Source organism: Camelus bactrianus, chromosome X (genome assembly GCF_048773025.1).
Source record: "Camelus bactrianus isolate YW-2024 breed Bactrian camel chromosome X, ASM4877302v1, whole genome shotgun sequence".
Lineage (NCBI taxonomy): Eukaryota > Metazoa > Chordata > Mammalia > Artiodactyla > Camelidae > Camelus > Camelus bactrianus.
In genome coordinates this window covers 106,923,715-106,945,512 of record NC_133575.1, presented here as the reverse complement: position 1 = coordinate 106,945,512, position 21,798 = coordinate 106,923,715, and the positions used below count along the sequence as shown (strand labels likewise).

At 36.9% G+C, this 21,798-nt stretch overlaps 1 protein-coding gene and 1 long non-coding RNA gene across 5 annotated transcripts in view; one reads left to right on the top strand and one right to left on the bottom strand.

Moving 5' to 3' along the window:
- The window catches only part of F9 (coagulation factor IX), a 30,295-nt gene extending 21,734 nt beyond the window's left edge, over positions 1-8,561 (bottom strand). For 2 of the 3 annotated variants that reach the window (XM_010952528.3, XM_045514902.2), the window contains exons 1-3: positions 8,338-8,561; positions 2,974-3,137; positions 2,753-2,777 (exon numbers count right to left, since the gene is read on the bottom strand). In XM_010952528.3, coding sequence (XP_010950830.1) covers positions 2,753-2,777; positions 2,974-3,137; positions 8,338-8,425 — 277 coding nt within the window. In that variant the 5' untranslated portion in view covers positions 8,426-8,561. Of the gene's footprint in view, positions 1-2,752; positions 2,778-2,973; positions 3,138-8,202 lie in introns of all 3 variants that reach the window. The other variant, XM_045514901.2, reaches the window with a different exon arrangement.
- Positions 8,562-8,664: 103 nt separating this feature from the next.
- LOC123616164 (uncharacterized) overlaps positions 8,665-21,798 on the top strand; it is a 124,811-nt gene continuing 111,677 nt past the window's right edge. For both annotated transcript variants that reach the window (XR_012504824.1, XR_006724051.2), the window contains exon 1: positions 8,665-8,768. This is a non-coding gene — a long non-coding RNA (uncharacterized LOC123616164). The remainder of the gene's footprint in view (positions 8,769-21,798) is intronic.

Genomic DNA, 21,798 nt, shown 5'->3' with positions numbered 1-21,798 from the left:
CAGATACTTCAATTTGTTCCAATTCTATGAAAACAAAATACGTTATCTCTGGTTTATTATTATTGATGTTCAGAACCAGTCTGAAAAACGAGCTACACTTGCACTTTATATTATAGACCAACAGATCTGAATTATTTAGGATGTTTCACTGAAAGGGTCTGGGCTTGCAGCCAGCTACACAGCAACTCATTTGCTGAGACATATCTTTAAAATGAGTGTCATTTTATCCTGCTTTTAGTCCTCCTTTGGGTGCTTGTCTGTGTGTACTTTGGGCTGAGGCAAAGCCACAGACAGTAGGGGTCAAAGACAACAAGAGATGAGACCTCGCCAAGTGAGAGGTTCCTGTTTAAGGCTACTCGGTGGTTGTTTAATGAATAACAGCATTTGGATTTGAAGGCCAGGGCTTGGGTAATACGGAAAGCAAGGGGTTGGGCACTAGAGAACTTGGCTTCTCTTCTGGGCTCCATGACTCCCTAGCTGGGTGACCTTTGGCAAGTCGCTTAACCTCCCTAAACCTCAGTTTCTTCTTCTGTAAAATGAGGTTAATAATGCTTTGCTCACAGGGTTGGTGTGACGATTAAACGTGACAGGTGCTCTGTAAACTGTAAAGTGCTGGTCAGATGCTGGTTACTGTGGTTGGGTGATGTTTCTTCTTTAATCAGGCTCTTTACATGGTTAGTTGATGGTAGAGAACAGGGCAGGAGTGAGGGGCCTGTGTCCCTACTGTGTGAGAAAGCCCCTACACAGAGAAATAGCATTGGCTGTTTTGGGGTGGTTAGGAATCTCAGCTGCAAAGTGAAAAGAAGCATGCAGTTGTTTTCTTTTTCTTTTTTGTTCTTGTTTTTGTTTTATTTTTAGAAGACAAAGCAGTCATGACAGTGTGAAAAAAAATTAGTGAATAGAAACCTGAGTTAAATAGGGTCAAGAGACCAGAAGAGAGAGCTCTCATGCCCTATGACAGTAACAGAGTCCAACAGGAAAAAGACTCCTTTCCTAGCAAGGACTCAGCCAATGAAGAGCCATGGACTCTTGGTTTCATATAGCCCTCTTTTCCCCTCTATAAAAGAGTTCTCCCTCCCTTGCCATGCAGGGACTTGCATGTGGCTCCTCATGGTTGCAGACCCTGATTGTGATTCTCTGCTGATCCTGACTAAACCCATCTTTGCTGGAGTCTGTTTCAGTTCAACAACAGAATCATGCCCTTGATGTTTCCCAGGTATCTTTACCCAAGTAAACATCTTATCTTTACCAGTAAACAGTGCAGCCTGTGACCTAGATGGCAGGGACCCAACTTCAAAATACGGTGTTTAAGAGGTGCTAATGAACCCCTGCTCAGGGGTGGGAAGCCAAGTCAGGGGAGGCCGTGGGCAATGAAGGGATCAGGAGAGTTTAAATACAGCTAGGAATATTTTGGGGAGGTGGAAGTAGAAATTGATTTGCTTTAAAAAAAAATATATCACAAGATTCAAAGTTTTATTTAGAGTGGAAATAGAGAATAAAAAGACTTGTTTGGACTAACTGTAGAGGAATACCTCAGTAGAGAGTTGGCATGGTATCGTTCATTACTAAGAACAAGGGAAACCAGATGAAGCAAATGTAATGGGGCGGACCTCTTATTTCCTCGTTATTTAAAAACAAGTGGAGAAATGAGTTACAAGAGTATGAACAAGTTCATTAGTGTCTACAGAATAGAATCTGGAAAATAGAATTGATGGAATACAGTGAATTTGCCATCCAGGTTAGTTTCTGTCCATGCAGATGGTCTTTGGTAAGTCAACCTGGGAAACTTACACTGCCTCAACATCCTGCTGCTGGATTTTAAATTAGCTTTAAGATTTAGTTGTCATTAAAGTTTTGACTTTTCCTCCTTTTGGTCAAGTCATTCAGCAAATATTTACTCAGTGCTTCTGTACCAGATATTATTCGAGGTACTAAGAATACATCAATAAACAAAACAATGGAAGACCCCTGCCAGGATGAAGCTTGCATTCTAGTGAGGTGGGAAAAATTAATAGTATAAGTAAGAACATTATATGATACCTCAGATGGTGGAAAGTGCTATGAAAAGATAATTGAACAGGATACGATATCTAAAGTGATGGGGTTACAAGGGGGCAGGTTGAAGTATTAATAGATGATCAAGGTAGGCTTCATCGAGATGGTGACATTTGAGTGAAGACCCGAAGTGGGTGAGGGAGTGAGCCTAAAGGAACCTGGCAGAAGAACATTCAACATTAAAGGAACAGTCAGACCTAAGACTCTAAAGTAGAAGCATTCCTAGAGGTACAAGGAGCGGCCGCGAGGCCAGGATGCCTGGGGCCCAGTGTGTGAGGGGCAGTCTGAGGGGCAGTGGGCAGGGTGGGGCCACCTAGGAGGGCCTTGGAGGCCACCAGGAGGAGGAGGGCTTTTACACAGTGAGCATTTAAGTCAGTCAGCATTCTCTGATTCTTTACTGAGGATTGCAAGCTCTCATTCAGTCCCAGATGAAATTCTCTTTGGTTTCTTCCAGATTCCTGGGGTGGAATGATGTTCTTTTTGAAGCCCTAGGGAGGAGTAAGCTTACCTGCCAGCAGATATCTCCCAGGCAGGCATAAACCTGGAGTATATCACCGTTCCATTTGGGGTAAAAGAGTTGGACTTACTTCCCTGAGCCATTTTGACAGAGTTTAATATATTATCTATTTACACAGAGAAAAAATACATAATTCTCAATGTTTCATATACCAGCTAGAAGATAAAATGAATTGCTTACCAACATACTGCTTCCAAAATTCAGTCTATAAGGAAAAAGAGGCCAAGTTAATTGTAGCATTTAAAATGTTTTGGATTTGATTCCTTTTCTATTATAACATTTATAGTACACATATATGTATAGATATTTTAAAATTACGAAGTGAAGTATGTCTCCCCCCCACCTTTTAGGTTTTCTATTCTTTGCTCCGCATCTGAAGGATGTTATATGGAAATACTCACAGTTTTCTCAGTGTTTTCAAAAACTTCTCGTGCTTCTTCAAAACTACACTTTTCTTCTATACATTCTCTCTCAAGATTCCCTTGAACAAACTCTTCCAATTTACCTGAATTATACCTCTTTGGCCGATTCAGAATTTTGGTGGCATTTTCATGATCAAGAAAAACTGAAATTTAAAAGAACTATTCTTTAGCTTTAGTAAAAAAAGAAAACTTCATGAAAATTAAATACATCTCTTAAGGAAGGCTTTGTTTTTAATCCAAGTAATCCCATAGCCAATTTATCTTTGGGGCATAGAGCCAAAATCTATGATGTTCTCATAGTACTGTATACACATGGAGATTTAGGAATTAAAATTCAATTTTACTTTTAGTCAAGAGAGCTTCGGTAATAAAAGGTCAGATTTTCAATCATATTTAAATTTGCTTTGGATGAAAAACAAAGTTCTCAAACAAGCAGTTAACTTCACACTTTGTCATCATTTGAAAATAGCTAATTGCAGATCCTTGCAAGGTGATCCATCACCCTTGCCGGACTGTGTTGCCAGGATGCAGTTGCCCAAATGACTTTGCAACACATTTTCTCTTGGAAGAACTGGCCTAACGGTGGACCAGCTGCAAAGGCAACCCCAGTATCTCTCACTAGATAATTAAAGAAAAACCACTGCATTAGTGTTTTTTTAATCTTCAGACTCACAACACCTTCAGTTGGCGTGTGTTATAGGAATTCCAGCGACATAAGTTTTTCTCTGGGATCAGGATGTGGTTTATTTTAGCTGTGACTGCTTGGTGTGTAGGAACACTCTTGAACTCTGGAGGACTGAGGTCTCTGACCTAATTCTTTCCCTCCCTTCCTCTCCCCCGACTCGCAAATCTCAGTTGCTTCTGTCTTTCTGTTTTGCTCTCTCTGTCTCTGTATGTGCCTCTCTAGATAGAAATAATACAGTATCTGTATCTGTAATAAATAATAAGAACTCTGGAAGTTGCCTGGAGTTCTTAACTTTTTTTCAAGAGACTGTCTGATACCATCTAAAAAGGACCAGGTATTTATAAGGTGAACTTTCCAGGGCATTTGGGATTGTTTTCTCATTAGCTCAAAAAAAAAAAAAAAAAAAAAAGAAGAAAAGAAGCTATATTCCCTTATTTCCATTGCAGCCTCTAGTCTCTTGACAACCTCTCACTTTTGCTATTCTTGGGCTTCACATTTTTCCTGAATTTAGCTTAGACTTTTTCTCTTCAACTCTTCCCTTGCCAACTTTCTCCACTTCTGTCACCCCTTCTTCGGTGCTGTGGTACCCTGCACCCCTAGGTCAGTGCAGCTGGCTGCCTCTTCCTTCCCTCCCAAGGTGGCCAGCACATGTCCATGCCTCCCAGCCTCCATCAGGCCCTCCTTTCTGCTCAGCAATTTATTTGCTTGGCCCTACAAAATCATCTATGTCTATATCCATTTATAGTGTGGTCTGGTGGAAAAATAGAGGTTTGGAGTCAGATCAGACACACCTGGGTTTGAATCGCATGTCTACCACCTGTTGGCCATGAGACCTTAAGCAAGTCACATAATCTTTGAAGCTTAATGCTGACGAATGTAAATGGATATGATCGGTATAATCAGTAGTATAATCAGACTGCGTACCTCCCAGTGTTGCTGACGGGATCAGGGAGCTAGTATGTGGAGGCTGGTGTATGTTAGTTATCTCGCTTCATTTTCACTCCTCTGTCTGGCCTGCCTTCCTCATTTTCTCAATTCTCTTTATATTTATTTATTTATCCTTCAGAACTGATTTTATTTATTAAATTCTTATTTTTTAATTAAAGTATAGTCACTTTATAAAGTGCCAATTTCTGGTGTACAGCATAATGTTTTAGTCATACATATACATACATATATTCATTTTCATATTATTTTTCATTATAGGTTACTACGAGATATTGACTATAGTTCCCTGTTCTATACAGTAGAAACTTGTATATCTATTCTGTACATAGTAGTTAGTATCTGCCAATCCCGAACTCCCAATTTATCCTCCCAACACCCCGGTAACCTAAGTTTGTTTTCTGTGTCTGTGAGTCTGTTTCCTTTATTTAATGAACTTTCCAGTAGCTCTTTCTCCTTTCCTCCCATCCGTATAATGAAATGTCTATTCTCAGGATCAGCAATGACCTCCTAAAGGATGATGTTGAGCTTGTGCATTTTCTGCCTGCTCCGAAACATTTGTAATTATTAATCTCTTCCTTTGCAGGGCACTCTTTCTGTGAAATCAGTCTCTTCTGGTTCTCCTCTCTGCTCTAACTCTTGTTATTCATCCACCACTTGAATCAATTAATTCCCCTTCATCCGCCTGCCCCTTATATGTTCCAAGTTCTCCCAGCCTCCAGCCTCTGCTTTGGCCTTGTCCCTTTTCACTCTGTACATCTTTGCCAGGGCTGGGACTTGGGTGAGGTAAACAAGGCACCAAGGGCACAGAATCTAAGGAGGCACTATTTCTGTGCAAGTACATTGATGCCCTATGTGCATTGCTTGCCTCGCCCTAGTCCAGCGCTGACTCTTTCAACACAATTTTCTGAGCACTCACTACTGCCAGGCACGGTACTAGGTACCACCAGATCCATGCTCACTCTCTGGATCATCAGACACACATGGTTGTGACTACTGTTAATACAACAGTGAGTTCTGAATACCCATCTCTAGTCGGATATATCTTCTCGATTCCAGGTTATTTTTTCAGCTCCGTATCTGTACATCATAATGTGACTGATAAGAGCTGATGTTTGTTTAATGCTTTGGATGTACTGGACAATGTGCTCAGTGCTTAGCATCCATTATTTCTTTCCCTCCTCACAGCAATCCCATGAGTTAGGTGCTGTTGTCTCATTTTTGTAAATCAGAAAAATGGAGGTTCAGAGAGGTTGAATGATTTGCCCCAGGAAACATAATACAGTGTCAGGGTCAGAATTTAGACACTGGCAGTCAGACTGCACAGTCCATGCTTTGAGGTGTTGTGCTGTATCCTAAATGCCCAAGTTAGATGCTCTGCACTTCCTCTAAACCCGTTCCCCTTCCATACCCAGATGCTTAAGTCATATCATTTCTAGTTCCTTAATGTCACTTGAATTCCTTTCTCTCTCTGTCCAGCTAATGTCCAGGTTCAGGCCCTCGTGCCTTCCCTGAACGTTGACGGTGGCCTCAGGACTGGTCTCCCCTAGTCTGGCCACCCCTTCCTCACACAATTCGGTAGAATGTTGTCAGACTGAGCATCCTAAGTCAGCCATTAGTGGTGTTCATATTGACACTTCCGATGACTCCACACTGCATTCTCTTGTCCAAGCTCCTTAGTTTAGGGCCTTCATTATGTGATGACCTGACCTCACGTCACCTGTCATATTCAATATTGAAAACATAACTGAGTTCCTGAAAGACCTCACGTTCTTTGTGGATCTGGATCTCTACTCGTGAGTGATCCTCTTGGCATAGGATGCCCTAGATCAAACATTTAAGGAGAGTGAGTCTACATATTTTTTAAGACCCAGCTCAAAATAGTGTCTCTGTCAGTGTTTCCCCAGTTAAGATATGCCTTTCTCTGTGCTACTTTAGCATCTGGTACACATTTTATCACATTGTATTGAAATCTCTCACCTGACTTCATGGTGATTTAGGTCAAAGAGGGAGTCTGGTTTATTCCCATGCCCCGGCACCTTGCCACAGTACCTGGGGCCATAGAAGTTACCCAGTAAAGTTGTGTACAGCATATGGACCAAAGCTGTGACAGCTGTGTCACAGATTCGGTCCATACACTGTACAAAATGGGATTGGTTTCACAGAACAATTTTGATTTCAAAATTCCAAATTGATGCAATAATACCCAAAGGCAGCAGCCGTGAAAATGCAGCCTCTCAGTAAATCATTCGTAGAGACTGCGTTTAGAAGCCAGTGACAGGTCAGCAGCAGAAGAGAGTGCTGCAGCAGCCCTGTCCCTCCTTAGGGACATCCCCCCATGCTCTGCTCAAGGACCTGTTACAGTGACTCCGGAATCGCACTGCCTTTCTCCTCAGGATTGTCTGAGGGCCATATATTTAACCTCCCTTCAGGCTTATCTCTTCTAGTCATTATTTGCCAAGCTCTGAAATCATAGTCCCTCTTTTTTTCTCCGAATCTATCCTTTTTCCAACATCTGAGGTCTTCAAGAGGGCAGCATCCTTCTTAAAACTGCCATCATCTTGCCATTTATCTGGAAGGAAGGGTTTGGATCCTTTGTCCTAGATCTCACACTGATGTGGTATGTGTAAAGATTTAGCTTTATGTCCTCCTTGGTGAGTTTTCTAGCTAAATTTCTTTATTCCTGGACTCTACCCACTTTGCTGGTTTGATTTAACCTTTGCATTCTACTATCATTATTTCTGCATTTTTGTGTGACATCATGTCTGGAGTGGGAACCACAGGGCCAGTCTGCTTTCTGCGGACGCTTAGGGTTGGCACCCCTGATCCTGGCACTGTCAGCTACTAGATTCTGTTATAGAAGGTTGACAAGTAAGTGTGATAAATGCTTCCTGTGAGAACATGCTGTTTTGTCTAAGTAGGATAATTTCTTCCCTGTGGGCCTTCTTTGGGGACTGCATAAAGTCACTGAAATTGTGAAAAAACCAAGTGATATAAATCACATTAACGAAATTCCTACTCTTTTTGCCAATTCCTGGACTTGCTTTGCTGAATTTCCTCTTGTATTAACACTGAGATGCTTAGAATCAGAGACAAATTAGTTTCTTCCTAACTCAGAAAACTTTAGTGATAAATAACAGTTTATTATTTTTTTTAACTACAACTTTAACTACTACTCTGTTTTAACTACAACTTTTGATTGAAGGTATATAATTTTATACATTTTTCAAATTTGAGACATGCCCTATTAAATAGTTTTAAAAATTTGAATCACATAATGTCTTAAGAATCAAAATTCTGTGTAAATAAAACCTTTTTTATGCTTTAATGTTACCCATTTTGATTTCAAAGTAAAGAAACACAAAATGACAGTTAATTTTCTCCATATTTTGCTGTTTACTTGTTAAAACATTTTCCCCCTTTTAATTTTTTTAACCAAGGATACGACTGTTTTCTAAGGAATTACATTGTCAAATCATAAGCCCAAAAGTGTCCATTTAAAAATGTATTATAAACATTGTAAATCTATTTAGTTTTAAAAATGAAGAAGACATTGCTACCAGAGAACCAGTACTTACCAACCCACAAGCTGACTACTAGAATCTTGAACATTGCTGTCAAATCCCGTAATCATTTAGTGAAGAAGACAGCCCCAGACATTTCTATATCTAAAAGATAAGCACACTCAGTGTATCTTTAAAAAGGAAACAAACCTGTACATTCAGCACTGAGTAGATATCCTAAAAGGCAGATGGTGACGAGGCCCGGTGATTCTGCCATGATCGTGTTCAGGCACTGCATAACCTTTGCTAGCAGATTGTGCAAGTAACAACGTTGACCGGTTGTTCCAAAGTACAAGCTGAGCTGTATTTACTTCTGGGAAACAGTGTCTATCTCCCTCAGTGGGTCCTTGGGCTATTTCCAATGGCCTCTTGGGTTAAATGAAGGGAAGAGGCGGTGGCCATCATTAAACTTCACCTCTGATTCCATGGGCTGCTGCCACTGTGGCTGATTTGAGGCTGAAGCAGGAAGTGACACGTCATTAGACTAGGGGGAGGTATAATGGCTACAGTTGCTGTGGCAGCAACATTCATCATGGGACCCATGTTATTCTTATCAGGGAGCACTGTCATACAGTTTAAAGGTAAGGGGATGGAAAGAATGAAGTCATTTTGTCACCCACCTTAAAATATCCCCCTTGCTTATATCCCTTAAGTCACCTGTTTGGTCCTTTATGTTCCTCCTCATAAGGAGGAGCTGATAAACTTGACTGTGCCCTGTATCCGTATGGTGAAATGTATGGACCCTGTCTCAGAATGAGATCCATCTAGGTCGCTGCATGTTTCAGTAGCTGCTTTTTGTTGCTGAGCAGTATTTCATGGTGTGGATATGCCACTGTTTAACTATTCACCTACTGAGGGAAATTTTGATTGTTTCCGGTTTTTTGCTATTGCAATAATGTACTTTCAGCATTCACATATAGGTTTCTATGTGGACATAACTTTTTAATTTCTCTGGGATAAATGTGCAGAAAGACAGTTTCGGGTTATACGGGAGTTGAATGTTTGGTTTTTAAATAAAATGCCAAACTCTCTTCCAAGATGGCTGTGCCACTTTACATTCTGACCAGCAGTGGGTGAGTGATCCAGTTTCTCTGCATCCTTGCAAGCATTTGGTATTACCACTTTTTAAATTTTAGGCGTTCTGATAGGTATGTAGTGATAACTTACTGTGTTTTAATTCATATTTCTCTCTTTATCCTCTTCAGTGAAATGTCTGCTCGTATCTTTGCCTGTTTTCCAATTAGACTGTTGGATTTTTAATTGTTGGATTTTTAGTGTTCTTTAAAAGTTGTAGTTATGAGTCCTCTGTCACATACGTGATTTGCAAATATTGTCTTCAAGACCTTAGCTTGTCTTTTCATCCTCTTAACTGGGTCTTTCACTGAGCTAAAGTTTTTAATTTTGATGTAGCCCCATTTATCATTTTTTGATGGATCACACTTTTAGTGTCATATTTAGAGCTCTTCCACTAACACTAATTATGAAGCTTTTTCCCATTAAAAAATATTTTATATGTTTAAGTTCTGGAGTCATGTCTGTGCTCCATTTTAAGTTAAGTTTTATGTAGGGTATGAGGTTTAGGTTGAGCTTTATTTTTTTGGCCTGTAGGTACTTGATTCCTCCAGCGCCCTTTGTTAAAATGACCATCCTGTTGAATTGCTTGTGCAAGTTTTTCACAAATCAGTTGAGTGTATTGGTTTGGGTATATTTCTGAGTTCTCTATTCTGTTCCATTGCTTAAGTGTTTATCACCTCTGCCAATGCCACGTTGTCTTGATTACTGTAGCTATATAGTAAGCCTTTATATAATATAGAGTGTTTTCTCTCACTTTAATATTCCGTGACAAGATTGCTTTAATTATTCTAGGGCCCATAACTTTCTGTATAAATTTTATATTTTTAAATTGAAGTATAGTTGATTTACAATATTATGTCAGTTTTAGGTGTACAGCATAGTGATTCAGTATTTTTACAGATTATATGCCATTAAAATTTATTACAAGGTAATGGCTATAATTCCCTGTACTATGTGATGTTGGCTGTGGGTTTGTTGTAAATGGGCTTTATTATGTTGAGATACATTCCCTCCACACCAACTTTGATGAAAGTTTTTTTCATCGTGAATGGATATTGAATTTTGTGAAATGCATTTTCTATGTCTATTGAGATGATCCTGTGATTTTTATCCTGCCTTTTGTTACTGTGGTGTATCATGTTGATTGATTCGCAAACATTGAACCATCCTTGTGACCCTGGAATAAATCCAACTTGATCATGATATACAATCCTTTCTATATATTGTTAGACTCAGTTTGCTAATATTTTGTTGAGGATTTTTGCATCTATATTCATCAAAGATATTGACCTGTAATTTAATTTTTTTGTAGTGTCTTTGTCAGGTTTTGGTATCAGGGTAATGGTGGCTTCATAGAATGAATTTGGGAGTGTTCCACGGTCTTCAGTTTTTTGAAAGAGTTTGAAAAGGATAAGTATTAGTTCCTCTGTGTATGTTTAGTACAATTCCTCTGTGAAGTTGTCTGATCCTGGACTTTTTTTTGCTGGGAGTTTATTTTTTTTTTATTATAAATTAAATTTCACTACTAGTGATTGGTCTGTTCAGATTGTCTATTTCTTCTTGATTCAGTCTTGGCAGATTGAATGTTTCTAGAAACTTATGCATTTCTTCTAGATTATCCAGTTTGTTGGCATAAAACTGATTATAGTTTCTCTTACGATTTTTTGTATCTCTGGTATTGGTTGTTAATTCTCCTCTTTCATTTCTTATTTTGTTTGTTTGGTGAGCCTGGCTAAAGGTTTATCTTTTCAAAAAAAACCAGCTCTTGATTTTATTAATCTTTTCTATTTTTTTTTGTCTCTATTTTACTTCCTCTCTGATCTTTATTATTTCCTTCCTTATGCTGCCTTTGGGCTTTTTGTTCTTTTTCTAATTCCTTTATGTGGTAGGTTAAGTTGTTTATTTGAGATTTTTGTTTCTTGACTAAGGCCTATATAGCTGTAAACTTCCCTCTTAGAACTGCTTTTGCTGCATCCTGTAGATTTTGGAGTGTTGTTTCCATTTTCATTTATCTTAATTTATTTCCTGATTTCCTCTTTGATTTCTTCATTGACATCCACTAGTTTTTTAGTAGCATGTTTTAGTCTCCACATGTTGGTGCTTTTCCCATTTTTCTTTCTGTGATTGATTTCTAGTTTCATACTGTTGTGGCTGGAAAAAATGCTTGTCATAATTTCTCTCCTCTTGAACTTGAGACTTGTATTGTGGCCGAGTATATGATCTATCCTGGAGAAGGTTCCATGTGAACTTGAAAAGAATGCGTATTCTGCTGTTTTTTGGATGGAATGTCCCATAGTTATCCGTTAAATCCAACTGGTCTGTGTCATCTAAGACCACTGTTGCCTTACTGATTTTTTGTCTGGATGATTTGTCTGTTGATATCAGTGGGGTGTTTAAGTACCTTACCATTGTTGTGTTATTGTCAATTTCTCCCTTTATGTCTGTTAGTATTTGCTTTATGTATTTAGGTGATCCTGTATTCAATGCATATATGTTAATGAGTGTAATATCCTTTCTTGCACTGATCCCATTATCATCATATAATGCCTTTCTTTGTCTTTTGTTACTGACTTTTTATTTTTTTAATTGAAGTCTAGTCAGTTTACAATGATGTGTCAATTTCTGGTGTACAGCATAATGTTTCAGTCATACATGTACGTACATATATTTGTTTTCATATTCTTTTTCAGTATAAGTTACTGCAAGATATTGAATATGGTTCCCTGTGCTATACAGTGTACACTTGTTGTTTATCTGTGTTAAAATATAGTAGTTAGTATCTGCAAATCTTGAGCTCCCAATTTATCCCTTCCCACCCCCTTTCCCTCCTGATAACCACAAGCTTGTTTTCTGTAAGACTTTGTTTTAAAATATGTTTTGTCTGATACGAGTATTGCTACTCTTGCTTTGTTACTTCCATTTGCATGAAATATCTGTGTGTGCCTTTAGCTGTGGAGTGAGTTTCTTCTAGGTGACGTGTAGGAGGCTGTTGCTTTTTAATCCAGTCAGCCACCCTTTGTCTTTTGATTAGAGCATTTTAGTCTATAGACATTTAAAGTAATTATTGATAGATATGTACTTACTGCTATTTTATTACTTGTTTTCCAGTTGTTTTTGTATTTCTTCTCTATTTAATTCTTCTTTTTGTTTCTTCCCTTGTGCTTTGATGATTTTCTTTAGTAGTATGCTTGTGTTTCTTTCTTTTTAGTTTTTGTATATCTACTGTAGGTTTTTAATTTGTGATTACCATGGGGTTCATATATGTTGACCTATAACTATACTTGTTTTAAACTGGTAGTCATTTAGGTTCAAACACATTTTGAAAGATCTACATTTTTTACTCCCCTCCCCCATATTTTGTGTTTTTGATGTCATATATTACATCTTCATGTTTATCCCTTAACTGTTTATTGTAGTTATAACTGCTGTTAGTTTTTTGTCTTTTAATCTTCATACTGTCTTTAAGTGGTTGGTCCTCAGTCCTTACTATATATTTGCCTTTCCTAGTAGGATTTTCCCTTTTATATAGATTCTTATTTCTTTTACACTTAGAGAAGATCCTTTAACATTTCTTTTAGTATAGGTTTAATATTTTAAAATTAATTATTTTAATTGAAGTATAGTCAATTTACAGTGTTGTGTCAATTTCTGGTGTACAGCATAATGCTTCAGCCATACATGTACGTACATATATTTGTTTTCATATTGTTTCACTATATGTTACTACAAGATATTGAATATAGTTCCCTGTGCTATACAGTATAAACTTGTTGATTATCTATTTTATATATAGTAGTTAGTATCTCCCAAATTATCCCTTCCCACCCCTTTCCCGCTGGTAACCATAAGTTTGTTTTCTATGTCTGTGAGTCTGTTTCTGTTTTGTAGATAAGTTTGCCTTTTTTTAGATTCCACATATAAGTGATATCATGGTATTTTTCTTTCTCTTTCTGGCTTACTTCACTTAGAATGATGATCTCCAGGTCCATCCATGTTGCTGCAAATGGCATTTTTTTTGGCATTATTTTATTTTTATGGCTGGTAGTATTCCATTGTATAAATATACCACAATTACTTTATTCAGTCATCTGTCGATGGACATTTAGGTTGTTTCCATGTCTTGACTATTGTAAATAGTGCTGCTATGAACATTGCGGTGCATGTATCTTTTAGAATTAGAGTTCCCTCTGGACGTATTCCCAGGAGTGGGAGTGCTGGATCTTATGATAAGTCTACTTTTAGTTTTTTGAGGAATCTCCATAATGGCTGCACCTTCTGTCTCAGTTGGTATCCCCCACAACACTTTCCTGCATTTCTTCAAGGGAAGCAGCCACAAGAAACGATGGAGGAATGTCTTAGAAATCATTGCACTGATTTTTAGAGATGAGTTTATGTCACAGGGCAAAACAGTAGGTCACAGAATTGTTCCAACCCTGTATATCAAGCTCTGCGGGGGAACCATATTATTTTCCTCTATTTAGTAAACTGCTGAGGATCTCTCTGCCCAAAGATAGCTCCTGATTGTCAGCCGCTGCCTTCTCGAGCCTCCAGCCTACAGGTTCAGCTGTAATCAGTCACGAGGCAGAAAGGATATCAAGAAGTCCCAGCCCTACCATGAGGTAAGGTCTGGACCTACGTTTATTACCAGGCTTGTATCCATGCTGCCTGAGGTGAACCCACTGAACCAGGCCATATGACTGGGATGTTGCCTTGTTTTCATTCACCTAGCCCACCAGTTCTCTCCTCTAAACTGTCTTCTACTAGTCTATAGTCTCCTTTACCCAGTGTTTCCCTGAAGCCTGGCCCTGGCTCTTATAATCTCAGCTGCTCACAGTTTCCGATTCTGAGGTGCTGATGTGTGCTGCCAGCTAGTTGCCTTGGCCTGTGGAAGCTGGCTGCACTTGAGAATCATGGTTCCCCGTGAGCCTTTGGCCTAAGTGTAGTGGACTGTCTACCACACTGTTCAGAGACCAGACCTTTGACTGTTCACAGTTTTCTTCTCCACTCGACTAGCTCACTATAGAGGGCCTGTGTGGCTTCTGTCTGAACTTGCACTGCTTATAGACCATGGTGTATAGATGGGTCCGTAACCATCTCTGTGATGTGATGGAGGTGTTGTGGTATCATGGAGAGAACAGGAAAAGAGTGATTTTTCTAATCACAGCTGGCAACTGTCCTTTTCTTCACACCTTTTGTGTGAGTTGGAACAGCTTCTCTTTCACATGCCATCAAGTAATCAGTCTCAAAACTTTGGATGTATTAGTGAACTCAAGGCAGACTGTTGGGACAGAAGACATGGGTTCAAGTTGCAGATCTCTTACTAACTGTGGGACCTTGGGTAAGATGCATCACCCTACTGGGTTCTAGTTTCCTTATCTATAAAAATGGGGATGATAATCATTGTATGTATCTCATGATAGTGGTGAGAAGATTAAATGGAAGAATGGATGTGGAAATGTTTCGTGGACTGCTCTTTATCCTATAGAGGAGAACTGTGAGTTATGAAATTTTATGTTCTGTTGCTCATATGTGAAGAAATGCATCAGAGTATCAGGACATCTAGTGGCCAAAAAATCTGACCAACTGATCAATGCTTGTAAGAAGAATAGTGGAGTTTCCTGTTAGCTTAAGGTATGGCTCTGTGACTTAGCACATAGAAAATCAAACATTACAGATTTGATTCCAGCCAAATCGATCCATGAGGAGGCAGCGTGTAGTAGTGAAAAGAGCATGGGCTTTAGATAGACAACCTGGGTTCAGATCTCAGCTTAGCCTTAGAACGAGAAAGACAAATATCGAATGATATCACTTATATGTGGAATCTAAAATATGATACAAATGAACTTACTTACAAAACAGAAACAGACTCACAGACATAGAAAACAAACTTCTGGTTACAAAGCAGGGTGAAGAGGGGTGGAGGGATAAATTAGAAGTTTGGGATTAGCAGATACAAACTACTACATATAAAATAAATAACAAGATACTATGGTATAGGATAGGGAACTATATTCAATATCTTTTAATAATCTATAATGGAAAACAATAGGAAAAAGAATATATTTACATATAACTGAATCACTGCTATACACCAGAGACTAACGCAAGTTTGCAAATCAGCTATACTTCAATTGAAAAAAAAAAATCTCAGTTTAGCCACTTACTGGCTAGGTAAACTTGGGCAAATTAGTCTCTTTAAATCTCAATTTCATCACAATAATACTACCCCCAAACTATTGATTTTTTTAAAATCCAATCTGACCATCTTTGTTAACTGGAACATTTAGCCCATTTACATTTAATGTATTTACAGATATATTTGGGATTAAATTTATCATTTTATTATGTGCTGTTCTTTGTTTTGTTCCTTGCCTTTCTTTTAATTATGTTTAATTATTCTATTATTTTCCCTTTACCAGTTAAAGTTATGTACTCTATTTATGTAGCTGTTAGCCTGTAAATTTTAACATGTATAACTTAGGAAAGTGTAAAGTGAGTCAAAGCATTTATCCTACTCCTAGGTACTGCAAGAATTTTGGAACACATTTATATTTTGTCCTTTCCTCCCCACCTCAAGCTTGTATATTTTGTTGCCTGGTATTAAAATCTATCATGTTTCATTTCTGTTTTTAATACCACTAGATTTTATTATTATTGCTTTTATAGTCAGTGTTTATTTGTATTTGCCCTCATTTTTATTACTTTATTCTTCATTCCTTTTTACACCTCAGATATTCCATCTGGTGTATTTTCTTTTGGCTTTAAATTAATCTTTTTAGTAAATACTTTTTAGTAAAAATATAGGGTAATAATGCCTATTATTATTGCCTGTTTTGCATTGGTTCCTTTTTTTTAATTGAAATATAGTTAGTTATAGTGTGTCAATTTCTGGTGTACAGCATAATGTCCAGTCATGTGTATATGTACATATATTCATTTTCATATTCTTTTTCATTAAAGGTTTTTTCATATTCTTTTTCATTAAAGGTTATTATAAGATACTGAATATAGTTCCCTGTGCTATACAGAAGTGATTTGTTTTTTAATTTATTTTTATATATAGTGGTTAACCTTTGCAAATCTCAAACTCCCATATTTATCCCTTCCCACTCCCATTCCCCTGGTAACCATAAGATTGTTTACTGTGCATTAGTTCTTGAAAAGTATTTCTGTAGGTTATAGAAGTCTAGGTTTATAGTTACTTTTGTTCAACACGTGGAAATAGTCCGCCTCTGGCTTCTGTTGTTGGTAGTGAGAGGTCAGCTATCTATTGGTTATTCCTCTGAAGTTAATTTGTGTTTTTTTATGTCTACTTTAAGATTCATTCTCTCCCTTCCTCCTTCCCTCCTTCTCCCCCTGTGTTCCCCCCACTACCCCAAATCTATCTCTGTGCAGTTTCATTATGATGTATCTAGGCATGGATTTCATTTCCTTTATCCTTCTTGGAATTCACTGGACATTTTGAATCTTAGAATTTGTGTCATTATTCTGCCTATGTGGCCATATAATCTTCTCTCAATCAGGACTCTCCTTAGAATGAAAGGCGGTGATACAAATTATTAAGCTGGGGTATCAAGCCTAAACTAGGATTGTCCCAAGCAAACAGGCTCACTATACCTCTGTCCCTCTAGCCATCTTATGCTTACTGTTTTCATGATATATTTTTTCCCAGTCATTTACTTTTGACCTTTCAGTGTTTTTATTCTTAGTTTGTCTCTTGTTGGCAGCATATGGTTCAATTTTGTTTTTTTATCCATTCTGAGAATCTGTTCCTTTTAATTGAAATGCTTATACCATTACAGTTTAGTGTAACTATTGATATGCTTCGATTTGTTTACCCTTTTATTATTTGTTTTCTGTTTGTCTCTTCTAGGGGTTTTTTGGTGGTGGTTGTTACTATCCTGTTTCCTGCCCTCATTTTTGATTTTTTGAATATATTTTAGTACTCTGTTTATTGGCTTTTTAGCTATAATAGTTTGTATTAGTGTTTAGTGGTTCCGCTATCAATTAAAATATACGTTCCTAAACTTTACCAATCTACTGAGAATTAATATTGTATCATTTCATGTAAACTGTAGAAGCTTTTTAACCATATAGGTCCCTTTAACCCCTATTCTCATTCTTTGTTATAATTACCTATGTTTTGCATCTACCTACATTGAAAGACAATAAAATGTTATACTTTTTCTTTAAAATTTTAATATATATTTTAAAGAATTTAAGAAGTAAACCATTTCTAATGCTTTTCATTGTTCTTGAAGATCCAAGTTTCCCTCCAGTACTATGTGCCTTCAGTCTAAAGAACATTGCAGTATGTTTTCTTAGTTTTCCTTTTTCTAAAGATGTATTTATTTTACCTTTATTCCTAAGGGGTATCTTCATTGGATATAGAATTCTGGGTGACTTTCTTTTCTTTCATCACTTTCAATATGCTCTTCCATTATCTTATATTCTTCATAGTTTCTGATTAGAAATCTGTGGTAATCCTACTTCATTGTCATCAGATAACTGCAAATTAACATCACAGTGTGGGACCTGTGGCTTCTGAAATGATGACAAAACCTGTCAATCGATCAGTCTCCTGCTGCTAACTGTTGACTTGACAAAATACAGAAATAGCTACCTGAGGATTCTGATATAAAAGTACAGGCAGGCAAACTGTGGAGAAGAGCTGAAATTCAGAAGCAACATGCACAGGCATGAATTTTGTGCTATTTGTTTTTGTTTTCATGGGTTTTCCCCAAGGGCAGGCATCAGTTATTCAATGAGACAGGGCAGCAAAAGCAGCTTCAATTTGTATAGAAATGGTGCTGTCTTTTTGGCTAGGGGAACCAGGGAAAGAAATCCAGGCAACCGTGTCTAGAGAGTGAGGTATACTTCCCGAGGGGAGAGAGCTGGACAAAGGGATCTTCTAATCCTGTATATGAACAAAGGGAATGTCTCAGGCTGACTCTTGAACCATTTAGTTAAGTGGACTCAAAGGAGCAGAGCAAAGGCTTAAAGACTTTAACTATCAGTTCAACTACCATCATGCATGGGCCATGGTTATTTTGTTTGCATTATATAATTTCCACTCAGTTGGGTTTTTTTTTCTTCCTGTTACTAATTTCTGTTATTAATTTCTATTTATCTTTCTGTTAATTTCTATTTTAATTCTATTTTGGTTAGAAAACATTCTGAATGGTTTCAATATTTTATGTGTTGATTTTATAATGTTCATGGCTCAGCATTGATTTTAATAACTGTTCCATGTGCCCTTGGAAAAAATGTGAATTCTGGCTTTTTTGGATGCAGCACTCTATAACTGAGTATTATATTGAGTTTGTTGTGCTCTTTAGGACTTTTATATGTATACTGCTATTTTTGTCTGCCTGTTCCATCAGCTATTAAGATTTATGGGTAAGCATTCCTTTATGATTGTGGACTTGTCTATTTCTCTTTTAGTTTTCTCAGGAGTTTTGCTTGATATAATATGCTTGGAAGCTATATTATGTGTATACAGCTTTAGGATACTGATATCTTCTGATTGATGTTTTTGAGCTCTTCATCATTATAAAGATATTGAAGAGGTACCTCTTTAAAAATTTTTTTAATTTAAAAAAAATATACAATCTTTAAAGGTTACTTTCCATTTAGTTATTACAAAATACTGGCTGTATTCTCCAGGTTGTACCTTGAGCCTGTCTTACCCCCAGTAGTTGTGCCTCCCACTTCCCTGCCCTTAACACTGCCCCTTCCTAGGTTGTTCTAGTATCTGTCAGTCTGTTTCTTTTTTGTTTTATTCACTAGTTGTAGTTTTTAGAGTCCACATATAAGTGATATCATACGGTATTTGTGTTTATCTGTCTGACTTATTTCACTTAGGATATGCCCTCCAAGTCCATTCATGTTGCTGCAAATGGCAAAATTTCATTCTTTTTTATGGCTGAATAGTATTCCATTGTGTATGTATATAGGTGTATATATATCACATCTTTATCCATTCATCTGTTGATGGACAGTTAGATTGCTTCCATACTTTGGCAATTGTAAATAATGCAGCTATGAACATTGGAGTGTATGTATCTTTTTGAATTAGTGTTCTGATTTTTTTTGGATATATAGCCAAGAGTGGAATTGCTGAGTAAACAAATGGGACCTAATTAAACTTAAAAAAAGCTTTTGCACAGCAAAGGAAGCCGTTGACAAAATGAAAAGACAACCTACTGAATGGGAGAAAATAATGTGCAAATGACACGACCGACAAGGGAATAATTTCCAAAATATCCAAACAGCTTATACAACTCAACATCAAAGAAACAAACAACTCGATTAAAAACTGGGCAGGAGAACTGAAATGACATTTTTCCAAAGAGGAAATGTAGATGGCCAAAGGCAAATGAAAAAATGCTCAACACTGGTAATCATCAAGCAAATACAAATCAAAACCACAGTCAGATATGTATTACCTCACATGTGTCAGAATGGCTATTATTAAAAAGAACACAAGTAACAAATATTGGCAGGGATGTGGAGAAAAGGGAACCCTTGTGGGAATGTAAGTTGGTGCAGCCACTCTGGAAAACAGTATGGAGGTTTCTTGAAAAACTAAAAGTAGAGCTACCATATGACCCAGCAGTTCCATTCCTGGATATTGACCTCTTTATCACTACGAAATGTTGCTCTTCATCTGAAATAATGCTTACTACCTTAATATTTACTTTGCTTGATAGTACTGCAGTTACGCCAGCCTTCTTTTGATTGTTTGAATGTTGTATTTTATCTATCCTTTTAATTTAGACCTTTCTGTGTCTTTATATTTTTTTAAAGTGTTTTTATGTCTATTATCGTTATCTTTAAAAAATTATAACAGCTTTACTGAGATATAATTTACATGCTATAATAATCTTGCTTATAAGTGTACAACTCAGTGGATTTTAGCATATCCAGAGTTGTGAAACCATCACCACTAATCTTAGAACATTTTCATTACCCCAAAAAGAAACTTTGCATCCATTAATCCCTTCCAATTCTTTTTTTACCCCAAGACCCTAGAAAATATAATCCTCTTTCTGTCTCTGTGGGTTTGCCTAATGAGAACACTTCATATAAATAGAATCATATAAAATGTGGTCTTTTGTGTTTGGCCTCCTTCACTTAGCATGTTTATAAGGTCATCCATATTGTAGCATTTACCAATCCTTCATTCCTTTTTATGGCTGAAAAATATCCCATTGTATATACACTACATTTTGTTTATCCATTTATTGATATTTGGACATTTGGATTGTGTCTACTTTTTGGCTATCATGAATGATGCTGCTGTGAACATTCACATAAAGGTTTTGTGTGGACATACATGTTCAATTCTTTTGGTATACACTTAGGAGTGGGATTAGTGGGTTATATGGTAATTCTATGTTTAATATTTTGAGGAACTATCAAACTGTTGGGCTCCCAATTCTGTTCCATTGATCTATATGTCTATTCTTATGTCAGTATCACAATGTCTTAATTATTGTAGCTTTGTAGTAAAATTTGAAATCAAGAAGAATGAATCATCCATATATTTTTTTTTTTTTTGGTGAGTGTTGTGGTTATTCTAGGTCCTTTGCATTTCCGTATGAATTTAGTGATGAACTTAATCAGTTTTTGCACAAAAGCTGGCTGTGATTTTTGACAAGAATTGCATTGAGTCTGTAGATAAATTTGAGGAGTATTTCCATTTCAGCAATATTAATTGCCCCAATCCATGAACATAGGATGTCTTTCCATTTATTTAGGTCTTTTAAAATTTCTTTCAAAATATTTTATAGTTTTCAGTGTACAAGTTTTGTACTCCTTTTGATAAACATTTGTAAGCACTGTATTCTTTTTCATACTATTGTAAGTGGAGTTCTTGTAATTTCAGAATGTGCATTAGTATAGAATTACAATTGACTTTTGTATATTGATTTTTAACCTGCAACTTTGCTGAGCTGTCTTACTAGTTCTAATAGTTTTTTTGGGAGGGATCCCTTAGGATTTCCTCTATATGATTGTGTCATTTGTGAATAGATAATAGTTTTATTTCTCTCTTTGCAACTTGATGCCTTTCATTTCATTTTCTTGCCTAGTTAATTGCTAAGGCTAGAAATGCTAGTAAAATGCTGAATAGAAGCAATGAGAGTATACATCCTTGTTCCTAATGTTAGGGGGAAAACATTAATTTTTTCACTGGTGTGATAATTAGGTTTTTCATAGATGTCCTTTTTCAGATTGATACAGCTCTTTTCTATTCCTAGTGTATCCTAATTGTTACTGAAGCTCTCTCAGGCATTTAAACTGTGATTTTTATAATTTGTCCATATTTAATTAGTTAACACAGCAGGAGTATTTATTTGCTGTGATTTATTACATTTTACCTGGAAGCAGAAGTTGTGTGATTATTTTTAAATGTCTCTTTCTGAAACTCAGTTGTAAGCTACGTGAAGGTAGGAACATTGTCTCTTTTGCTTATTTTGGGTTGTCTGACATTTAGAGGTTATTTGTGAATAAATGAATGAATAATTAAATAAG